Raw genomic sequence first — 11,760 nt, forward strand, 5'->3', positions numbered from 1 at the left:
GTTTACTCAAACTCATGTCCACTGAGTCGGTGATGCCATCCAACCATCTCATCTTCTGTCGTCCCCTTCTCCTCCTGCCTTCAATCTTTCCCAGCATCAGGGTCTTTTCCAATGAATCAGTTCTTCGAATCAGGCGGCCAAAGTATTGGGGTTTCAGCTTCAACATCAGTCCTTCCAATGAATATTCAGGACTGATTTCCTTTAGGATGGACTGGTTGGATCTCCTTGCAGTCCAAGGGATTCTCAGGAGTCTTCTCCAACACCACAGTTCAAAAGCATCAATTCTTTGGCGCTCAGCTTTCTTTATAGTCCAACTCTCACATCCATACATGACTACTGGAAAAGCCATAGCTTTGTAGTTTGGGACTGAGAATTTCCTGTTACAATCAAAAGGGAAGGAGGGCAAACCAGGGTGAGGTAAAACAAGAAGAAAGTTCAGAGAGGAAAGCCATCCCCATTCTCACAGCCTTCTCAGACAGCGACAGGGTCTACCTGGAAATGGACGTCCCCTATTTCAAACTGAGACCAGAGTCCAAGGGCCATGGGGATCCTCCACCTAGTGCTAGGGCTTCAAAAACCAGACCAGAGAAAGAGGATCCAAGAGAGCCAAATTCACCCACCCCTGCAGCCAATGAATTTGAACCAGGGTGTGGATGTCAGTCCAACAAGGCAAGAGGAGAATCCCGTCCCCGGGGCTCATCCCAGTTTCTTGGTGAGGTGCAAGGGAGGGAACCACTGAAGGTGGGCTCAGAAGAGGAGCCCACCTAGCCACGGTGGGTCTTCCCTCCCGGGTTTCGTCATCAGGAATGCAAGGCAAATGCAAAGAAAAAGAGATAGAGCAAGGCATTCAGGCAGAGAAAGATTCATTATAGGAAGAAAGAAAGAAAGAAACTGGCTTTAGAGAAAAACCAGTGCCCTCCCTTTACAGCCAACCCTTCTTATACTTATCAATGGGTAATCACACCCCAAAGGGAGGGGGCCTTAGTTTATCTTTAGCCCGCAGCTGGGGTCTTGTGGTCACACAGTTGAAGGGGTCTCATTGAGTGGTCACATAGTCTTGAGAAACTGGCACCAGCAGGGAGAAACAGGATATTGCCTTCAGGAAAAACAGGATGCCCCCAGGGCAATGTGGCCACTGTGACTTCATCTCTTGTTTGTCAGGTTACCACAATGGGCCATATTTTAACTATATGCTATGAGCCCCTTGTGAACCCTAACATTTTGCCTTCAACCTCACATGACTGCTGTCTTTCCATGCCTTGCACTCAGAGGCTATAGTGTCCTGAGGAAGAAGAGACTGTCTCTCTATGGGGGTCTCTCCTGGGCAAGGAGATACCTCCTGGCCCCACCTCTGCAGACTTTTACTCAGTTCCCATTGGCCTGACTTTGGTCTCAGGCCCATGACTGAGTTGGTCACTGCAAAGAAAATGGGATGGTGCACACACCAGCCAGGCATCCCTGAAACTCAGTTGTTGTCTTACTCTGAAGCACGTGACTTCACCAAGGAAGCAGTGGAGGCATGAACCAAGCCAGAAATCTACAAGGAAGGAGGGTCATGGGAGCTGCAGAAATGACAAACCATGTCCTCTGCAGACCAGGAGACTTTATTTCTGAATTAAACAATGAATCCATGAGGTGATATTTGAGAAATGGCTCTGCCACACAGATGTCACACAGAATTAAAGATGGTACAGGATGATCAGTAGAATAAGAAGGAAAAGTAAACTGCACCAAACAAGACAAACACAAAGCTCATAATTCACAACAATCCAGGCTCTGAGTCGGAAGACTGTCTTGAAGGCACAGTTGCTCTCAGCCTCTTTCAGGCCTTGCCTTTGCTTTGCAACCTGCAGCCGTACCTTGTTCAGGTAGCGCCTCTGACCTTCTCCATGGGCATCACCCCCCATCTGCAGGAGCATCTGTGCATCAGAGAAGAGCTCGTTGGTAAGGAAGACGCCCTGGTGCTCCTGCTCCAGCCCCTCGATCACAGCCATCAGCTGGGCCAGCTGCTCTCTCTGCTCATCCCCCAAGGCCCGGTTGTTGAAGGCACAGTACCTCCGCCCGCACTCCCGGACCAGGCGCCTCAGCCTGAGGTTGTCTGTGTTTGCCACGTACTCATCCAAGGATCCGCCCCCTAAGTCTTCCTTGTGGGTGAAGAGGATGACCATGTATCTCTCAGCTCCTGCCCCAAAGACCTCCTTTACCCTGGTCACGGCCACCACGTCCTGCTCGGTGAAGCGCCCCAGCTGGGTCACCAGCAGCAGCACGTGGGGCCCTGGCACCGACAGCAGGTAACAGGCTCCGATATTCTCATACACCTCTTGATCCTGGGCCTCAGCCTCGAAGATGGGGGGCGTGTCCACCACCACGATGCTCCTCCCATTCCACATGCCTGTTGCCCTCTGACACTTCCTGGTCACCGCCTGGGCCCCCAGCTTGGATTCAAACATGGGCTGGCAGAGGATGCTGTTCCCGGTGGCACTTCTCCCACTGCCTGTTTTCCCTACCAGGATGATCCTCAATGAAGATGATTCTGGATTTAAGCTCTCTCCTCCTCCACCTGTCAGAGCACATAAAAAGTTAATGTGCAATCCCTATGGACTGAATGTGTCCCCCTCAAAAAAAAAATTCATATGTGAAACACTGATCCTCAACGTGATGGTCACTGGTGGTCAGGTCTTTGGGAGATGATGAGGTCTAGATGAGGGCATGAGGATGAAACTCCATGATGGAATTAGTGTCCTTCTAAGAAAAAAAGGACTACATTCATTAGAAGGACTGATGCTGACACTGAGGCTCCAATATTTTGGCCACTTGATGCAAAGAGCCAGCTCTTTGGAAAAGACCCAACTCATTGGAAAAGGCCCTGATGCTGGGAAACACTGAGGGCAGGAGGAGAAGAGGGTGACAGAGGATGAGATGGTTGAATGGCATCACTGACTCAATGGATGTGAGTTTGAGCAAACTCTGGAGATGGTGAAGAACAGGGACACCTGTCCAGGTCAGGCATGCTTCAGTCCTTGGGGTCCCAAAGAATCGGACACCACTTAGCGACTGAACAACAACAAAAAAGAAAAAAAGAGACGACTCTCTCTCCATCAGATGTGGACACAGCAACCAGGAAGTGGCTTCTCCCCAGACACCAAATCCCCCACACCTTGATCTTGAACCTCCCAGGCTCCAGAACAGTCAGAAATAAATATTTCTTGATTACCACCCAATCTCTCCTATTTGTTTTAGCAGTTTTAACTGACAAAAAGAGTAATACATGCCTCTTGAGGAGGAAGAGAACAAAAGAAAAAAGGAAAAGATCTCAAAGGACTAGCACATCTGGATCAGTTTGGCTGTCACACCCTCAATTCTCACCACGGGCCTGGGCTCAGAGTAAATTTTCTTATATAGAGAAAAAGGGAGCTCACACAGGCTGGTAGAATAAATCACCCAGGATGGCCAAAGTCTTTAGGATTTATCCTTCCAGGATGCTGGACTTTTCCAACCTTTCCAAAACCTTCTCCCTATTCAGTTCCCACCCAGAAGTCTTTTTGATGATCCGAGCTTCCTACAGCCACTGAATTAAATATTTGTCCCATACTTTCAACTCCTCCCATCCCTGCCTGGTCTCCATTTTATCACATGGCTGGGTTTTCTATGAAAAAAACGTATACTCAGTAAGAAGGGTATGACAGCAAATAGCCTAGTAAGTTCTATTTCCTGGGGAAATGTGTTTCCTTTGTCTTCAGGTGACTCTAGTCTTGTACCTTGCACTGCAGGTGGGAAGTTGCCTGCCCCAGTGCTGAGCTCATGGCCCCCCAGTGTCGTGAAGGGCTCCTCCAGACCTTACCTGTGGTGCAACTGTCTCCTCCACCCTGCCGAAGCCCTTCCATTTTGTTCTAGGGAAAGAACAGGCAAGGATTGTTCAGACAAGTTGGATGTGACATCCAGCACAGAACACCACATTTTATAGACAAGGAGACTGAAGAGGGGAAAAAAACAACTACTGAAGGTCAACATAATCTAATGGATGAGCTGAGACTAAAACCAAAGTCTGCTGACCCTCAACCACTCTTGACACTAGACTGAGGCTCCTAGTGAAGAGTATACAGACAGTCCCAACACGAGGGCACTGACATGTGGTTTCCCACCACCGGTATTTAGTTACTGACAAGATGCACTGAAAAACATGCTGCCCACCCAGAAGACCAAACATGGAAGCTGGTCATTTCCTGGCATCCTGGCTCTCTGCCTTGAGGGTCTCAGTCCTGTCCTGAGTTCCAAACTCAAGATTGCCTGGCAAAGTTTCTCCCTTTGGTAAATTCACAAAAGAAGCTCTTCCCTAAGTTCTTCCATGGTGAGGGTGGTGTAGAGGGTCACCAATCATCCCAGTTTGCCCTGGACAGAGAGGATCCCCTGATCAAAGGAGCTTCAGTGTTGAAACTGAGAGAGTCCCAGGCAAACTGGGACGAGTTGGTCATGGCAGAAATAGAAGATGGTCATGAGTCCAGGTGGGCAGGAGGGTGGACCATACATCCGGTAAACAGAGGAAACACCTGATCTGTTAGGTTCAGGCCCGCTGTTATGTTTCCAAAGATCTACACATCTATGTTCTCAGCTCAAACAGTCCTAGACCAGTAACTACCTCAGGGCCATCTCTCTCCTGCCCACTCTCCTTCTTTCGCCTTCCCCCATATGCCTTTTTCTTGATCTTTCTCTTTCTTCCCACCTCCTACTTCTTCTGCTCAGTGAGGGGGTCCACTGAGGCCCCACCTAAGGATGACTACTCAAGCTTCATTACTAGGAAAGTTCTTCACAACCCTTTCCAAAACTACATCAGGACCTTGCTGTGTGCAAACTTTTAGAGTATTTTCTAAAGCTCAAGAAGTTAATGCTAAAGAATGAATCTCTAATTGTGGAATTTCAGCATCTAGGACAGATGAACCAAAAAAATGTTTTGGAATAAGTGAATTTCCTCCACCGTCTGTGGGATCACACCATATAGAATATTATCTAACCATCTGTGAAATTGGCTGCAATGATTACCTTTGAAGGAAAAATAATTTAATAAATAAATTTTCATTTGAAAGTCAACATTCAGCTTCTGTCAGTTTCCTAATAATATTTTGTAATTCATTCTAATGGTATTGTATTTTTCAAGCCAAAAGACAATTCTGCTTCAAGACTTCATTGTCACCTCCTGCCTGAGTTTCCAGCTTGCCAGTCTGCCCTACAAATTTCAGACCTACCATCCCCCATAATCGTGTGAGCCAATTCCTTCAAATAAATTTCTCCATACATATATTCTGTTGGTTCTTTTTTTCTAGAGAAAACTGATACATCAATTCAGCTAATTCTCTCTGTTGAAACTTGGAAAAGGAACAAATCTGAAAATAATTCTAATCTTTGGCTGGATCTTTTCAAGCAGGATTTTTAAACATATTGCATAGGGGTGACAAATGGGAAAACTATGTTTTGTTTTTTTTTTTTTAGGTATCAGCTTGTTTTCTGTGCTGATGATCTTGAAACCAAGATGTTCTATTTTCTCACATATTGCCCTTGGGTCATATTGAATGGTGGTCTCCAGAGAGGACCACTGAGGAGGGGCTCCCGAGCATCTGAGGGTACCACGCAGGTACCAAGTAAGTGACTAGAGTGATGAGCGGCAGAGAAGGTGATGCTGAAAGAGCTGCAGAAAGGGGAACTGGAGGGGGGAGGCTGGAGATGATATGCCTGGACTCATAGAGAAATCAAATGACACTGTCCACATCTTTTAAATATGAGGAAACTGAGGCTTCAGGGGGTAGGTAATACAGCAATGACATGAAGCTGCCTTCACCCAGGACTGGTGTTGAAGGGATATCAGAGAGAGATGGCAACTCCTTCACTGTGTCTCCTGGCCAATTTAGAATGCAGGCAGGACCAGAGCATGCCGCTTGCCCTGCGTGCTGGAAGAGACTGGTCCCCTTGGGCTGCCCCTAAGTCCCTTGGGAACAGGTCAAGCAGAGCTACTCACATGATATATGTGACCAAGCAACTGGTAGCCAGACATGTCTTCCAAGAATGAGAGGCTTAAATTGCTGCTCTCTTTGAGCCTAGCCTGAGCAGAAAGAGAAGTTAAAAAAAAAAAGTGTGGGGGGGGGCCTTCACAAAAACCATCTTTCTCAACTATTTTTTGAAGATTTATTTCTTCTCTCTAGTTTAGTGCAAATGGCCATACCTCTGGTGAGAAGGCTGCCACCACGTCCCAGCTGCACCTCTCCTCTGCTCTGTTCCCTGAAGACCCCTGTGCCCATCAGTCCCCTCCCAACATAACCATCACCATGCTTCCTCCTGCCAACAACCCAGCTCCCTCGTTTTAAAGCCATCATCCCTTCATTCATTCATTTAAGTGCTACACAACTGAGCGACTTCACTTTCACTTTTCACTTTCATACATTGGTGAAGGAAATGGCAACCCACTCCAGTGTTCTTGCCTGGAGAATCCCAGGGACAGGGGAGCCTGGTGGGCTGCCATCTATGGGGTTGCCCAGAGTCGGACACGACTGAAGTGACCTAGCAGCAGTAGCAGCAGCAAACACTTTTCTTCCTACACTTGGAAGACAGTTGGACCAGTTTAGAGAACAGCTCCTTCCAGAGACTGGGAAAGAAGGGGATTCCTTCTACCACACTTGGAGAGCCCTACTTGCCACCACGTCTCCCCTGGGCAGAGCTGAAAGGAGCACGTGGGGCAAAGATAGAGGCACCCTTGTGAAAACTGTGAAACTGATTCAGTTTCAGGAAAATACTGAAACTGGCCGGAAATGGACCAAAACCTGGGCAGATTATTTCACTCTTTGCCAAAAGCATTCAGAATCTCCCGCTAGTGGCCCCATAGGAGAGTGTTGGAGAGGGTGACACGCTGATTTGGAATCACAGACAAGGTAGCATGGTGAGACACTGTTACTTGTCACAGGGAGCCAAGCACGATAATCCTCCAGAATAACGCCCTCATGACCCCATTCTGGTTAATGAGGAAGATAAATCATTTTTTAAACAGAAAATTGTATTTCTTTCTCAGAAACAAACCACATGCTTTACCTGAGCAGATCATCTTGAATCCTGTCTCTAAAAATTCCTCACCTCTTGAAAATAGAAATTTTCCTTCCAGTTAAGCAGTGCATGCAACAGAAAGAAGCAACAGATAGTTGGGGAGTTTGTAATGGACAGGTACCCACTGCTAGGTTTTAAATGGATAGCTGACAAGGATCTACAGTAGAGTCCATGGAACTCTGTTCAATGTTGTGTGGTAGCCTGGATGGGAGGGGAGTTTGGGGGAGAATGGATACATGTGATTGTATGACTGGGTCCCTACACTGTTCACCTGAAACTGTCACATTGTTTGTTAATTGGCTATACCCCAATACAAAGTAAAAAAGTTAAAAAAGTAAATATATAAAAGTTAGCCACCAACATTTTAAAGATAAGGGATTTCACCTTTAAAAATCTGAATTTATGTGGTTACCAGTGGGAAAACTCTGGAGATGGATGGTGGTGTGGGGGGAGGAACAAATTGGGAGATTGGTTGAAATATATACATTAATACATATACATACATATATATATATATATATATATATATATATATATATAATAGATAGCAAATGAGGACCTAATGTATATAGCACAGGGAACTCAACTCAATACTCTGTAATAAACTATATGGGAAAAGAATCTTAAAAAGTGGATATATGTATATGTATAACTGATTCATTTTGCTGTACAGCAGAAACTAGCACAATATTGTAAATCAACTATACTCCAATAAAAAAAATTTTTACATCCAAAAAAAGAGAGAGAAGCAACAGACATCCATCAAGTCAGATTAAAATTACAAGGCAATTTTTCAGCCCATTTTTCAAAGGACATCCTATGACTTCAGGGAGCAGGTCAGACCCTCCTCCCAGCAATGTGCAGAAAATTCTATAGGTCCTGGTGGCTCAGACAGTAAAGAGTCTGACTCCAGTGCAGAAGACCAAGGTTCGATCCTTGGTCTTGATTGGAGAAGGGAATCACCACCCACTCCAGTATCCTTGCCTGGAGAATCCCATGGACAGAGGAGCCTGGTGGGCTACAGTCCATGGGGTCACAAAAAGCCAGACATGACTGAGCAACTAACACAGATGTGCATGAAGCAGCCACTAGGTGCATATGTGAAAATTCTTTTGCACAAACACAAGAAATAAGCAAGCTAGTATCACCAGAGGGCTACTGTCTGAGCTCATTATGTTCCATATTTTAGGTTCTGAAAAGTATGGACTTCCCTATGGCTCAGTGGGTAAAGAATCTGCCTGCAACATAAGAAATACAGGAGACGCAAGTTTGATCCCTGGGTTGGGAAGGTCCCCTAGAGGAGGAAATGGCAACCCACTCCAGCATTCTTGCCACTATTACACTAGTCTGATGGATTGATACAATCATTTCTGAAAAGTAATATTTTCTCTTGCAGTAAATTTGGGGATTTAGGCTACATAATTCCTGACCCTAATAATTTTAAATAATGAAACTGAGGCTTTGAAAGATCAAGTGTGCAGGCTGACCCAGACTGTTACTAGGGGAATCACGTAGAGAGGGAGGGAGGGGGGAAAAGAGAGAGAGAGAGACGAACAAACCCTGTTACCTGCTAGATGCTGCAAAGTTTTGCAAGTTCTCAGACAATCTTGCTGCACTCTTCCTTCCTTTCCAGGCAGCCTCTTTCTTTGGCTTCTAGTCTCGTCACAAAAACACAAGATCAGTGGATGATGAAAAAACCTGGCCACCAATCCTATCTGCCAGAGACAGAGAAGGACCAGTACCCCAGGGTAGGCAAAGAACAACGTGTGGGTTTCCTCACCAAGCCATCCTTGGAGAATGACTCAAATGACCTCAGAGGCAGAGACACCAGAGGAAGAGGGTTTTTTTTTGCTTTGGTTTTGTTTTCTTTTTAATAACATGCCATTTCCTTCTCCCTACCACATCTCTATAAGGCTTTTGTGCAGAACAAGGTCTCTACCTGAGTTAGTCTGGAGACCCAGGGGAGCCAATGAACATCTGGGGCACAGCTACACCCCAAACCAAGCATTTGCCACCTTTCACTGGCATAAAGTGGACCAACAGGCATCTCCTCACATCCACCATTTACCTCTTCTGCATAGATAGCTTCTTATATGTAACTCCAGATGGCAGCGAAGGCTGAACTCAAACAGGCATCTTACTTGAGATCTTCTGTGGATCTGGTCCTCTTGTCTCTCGTCAAATGCCCTGCCCTCAAGTTAGTCATGTTTTGACTTGCATGTGTGCTCCGTGTCTCAGTCATATCCTAGTCTTTGCGACTCTATGGACTGTAGCCCATCAGGCTCCTCTGTCCATGGGATTCTCCAGGCAAGACTACTGATCTGGGTTGCCATGCCCTCCTCCAGGGGATCTTCCCCACCCAGGGACTGAACCCATGTCTTTTATGTCTCCTGCATTTTCAGGCAGTCTCTTTCCCACTAGCACCACCTGGAAAGCAGGCACGTGTTCATGCCAATTACCATGAGAGTTGGAGTTCGATAATCTTCTGTGTAGGTTTTTTTACTACTCGCATATGAAAACTATCTGAGATCGAACCCATGTTTCCTGAAACTCCTGAATTGGTGGGAGGATTCAGGGGGAAACAAAGTTTGGTAGATTTCTTCATCTGGGTGGACTTGCATTTCCATGGAAGCCAGGGACACATCTGTCCCCACTCACAGTATGATTTAGGCAAAGTGACAAGTACTTAAGAGAATGCCCTGGCAGCCTCCCGCTTCCTCTGCTTCCAGGCAAAGGCCCTGCTGGGCTGAAGCACCTCTCTGGAGACATTCTTAGGGTGAAGGGGCATTACTAGCCCATTTGGGTTCAAATTAACTCTGGGAAAGCAACACTAAATGGGACATAGAAATACAGGTAACTCTTGGTTCTTTTGCTTAGCTTGGAGAAATGTGCTAAGTCATTTCAGTCGTGTCCCACTCTTTGTGACCCCATGGACTGTAGCCAGTCAGGCTCCTCCAGTCATGGAATTTTCCAAGCAAGAATACTGGAGTGTGTTGCCATTTTCTCCTCTAGGAGATCTTTCTGACCCAGGGATCAAACCTGCATCTCCTGTGTCTCCTGCACTGCAGGCAGATTCTTTATTTGCTCAGCCATAATGCAGATTAACACCCACATTTCACATTTACAGTGAAAGCCACACTTAACTTACAAACTATTCATCCATATTAATACTGTAATTTTAACTTTCCAAATAATACTATTACACTGAATATTGTGGATACATGCCCTCCTACTGTAGAGGACAGAAAAGCTTGCTTTTAACATACAGAAGACATTATTTTCTCTTTGCTAGCTAGAAAAGCCTCTGATATCTCATTTTTGCCCAGGGTGGGGGTGGCATGAGGAGAAGAGGGTTAAAGATCAACTCTTCTAAAACAAAATTCTTTTGCTACACATCTAACTCTTAACTGGTTTATCATGAATATTTTTATGTCTGAAGTCAACTTGTTCAGTTGTCTCAGCACATATTTTGCAAATACTTGGGACATTGCTCAAAGGAATCAAATCTACATCTGCCTTGTGAGTTTTAATGGTTAAGGTAGCCCAGTCTTTTCACCTGTCTTAGGCTACTGGTGCCCCCATACCATAGAGACTATGGGTCCTGACTAGCTACTTTCTGTGCATTAGAGAAAATGCAAATTAATCATTGAAAAAAAATCATCTTGGTTCTGTCTTCAGGCATTTTCTCAACTACATCAAAGGGTGAGATGGGATGGCCTTCTGTTGGGGACAATTGTACACTTTTTCCTCTAGACACTCTCTTTATACTCTTAGCTGATATTTTCTATTAAATTGTATGTGTTTTTCTCATTGATTCAAGAAAAGCCTTTATTTATGACTCAAGAAAGCAAAAGATTATCTATCCTATATAACAACCATTAACACTCCTCCTCTGCCCCTTTCTTTTCTTTCTTTAGAGTTTTATGGCTATTCAGGACTCCTCTTTTTCCTCCTGCATTAGCACTTGGAATTCTAGTGATGGCTCTTCAAACCATGTATTAGTCCTTCCATCGTCATGTCCAGCTCTTTGTGACCCCATGGACTGTAACCCACCACGCTCCTCTGTCCATGGAATTCTCCAGGCAAGAATTCTGGAGTGGGTTGCCATTCTTTTCTCTAGGGGATCTTCCCAACCCAGGGATTGAACCTGGGTCTCCTGCACTGCAGGCAGATTCTTTACCCACTGCACCACCAGGGAAGCTCTTTAAACCACAGGTGCTTCTAATTGCTGGTGAAAGAAATATCACCTATGAAGGAGGAAGGGAGTTGCTCCTTCCTGCCTCTACAGGTGCAGGGTAAAGCAACAAGTATTATTCCTACAAAAAAGTTTGTGACATATTCAGTCCTTGAAAACTGTAGTTCTGCCCTGTGAAAATAACTGTTCATCTCTCTAAGTCTGTGGAATTATGGTTGTCTTATTTAATAAAATGTTTCCCTACTGTGAGATGTAAACTGAAATCTAGTCATTCCTAACAGGTCTTAATACTCAAAAGGTTTCTTGGACAGATCCACAGGAGATCACTGACAGTCCTTTCCTCTGCCATAGGCATGCAGGCAATAAAACAAAATAGAGAAGTTTGAGGTTTGTGTCTCATATTTAAATTCACAACATGCTCAGTAAAATAGAACTGTCAAGTGGTGTCAAATGTCTTGCAATACTACCCCCTGCTGTTTACT

General features: G+C 45.3%; 1 protein-coding gene across 2 annotated transcripts; it reads right to left on the reverse strand.

Annotated features, from left to right (window-relative positions):
* Positions 1-1,583: 1,583 nt before the first annotated feature.
* Positions 1,584-8,740, reverse strand: LOC530077 (GTPase IMAP family member 5). Of its 2 annotated transcripts, XM_002687043.6 has the most exons (4): positions 8,651-8,740; positions 6,008-6,091; positions 3,842-3,890; positions 1,584-2,560 (listed from the first exon to the last, which is right to left on the reverse strand). In XM_002687043.6, exons 2-4 carry the CDS (start codon positions 6,041-6,043, stop codon positions 1,680-1,682), a joined length of 966 nt encoding a protein of 321 aa, XP_002687089.2. In that variant the 5' UTR covers positions 6,044-6,091; positions 8,651-8,740; the 3' UTR covers positions 1,584-1,679. The 2 variants fall into 2 exon arrangements, with proteins under 2 accessions (XP_002687089.2, XP_002687088.2); XM_002687042.6 differs by lacking the exon at positions 6,008-6,091.
* Positions 8,741-11,760: the final 3,020 nt, after the last annotated feature.

This window comes from Bos taurus, chromosome 4, assembly GCF_002263795.3.
Source record: "Bos taurus isolate L1 Dominette 01449 registration number 42190680 breed Hereford chromosome 4, ARS-UCD2.0, whole genome shotgun sequence".
Taxonomy (NCBI): Eukaryota; Metazoa; Chordata; class Mammalia; order Artiodactyla; family Bovidae; genus Bos; species Bos taurus.

Coding starts and splice junctions, on each gene's coding strand:
- LOC530077 (XM_002687043.6), bottom strand. CDS start 6,043: ATGTCTGGCTACCAGTTGCTTGGTCACATATATCAT. Junction 3,891..6,007: donor TGCTTGGTCACATATATCAT/GTGAGTAGCTCT, acceptor TTCTTTCCCTAG/AACAAAATGGAAGGGCTTCG. Junction 2,561..3,841: donor AGGAGACAGTTGCACCACAG/GTAAGGTCTGGA, acceptor GTGCTCTGACAG/GTGGAGGAGGAGAGAGCTTA.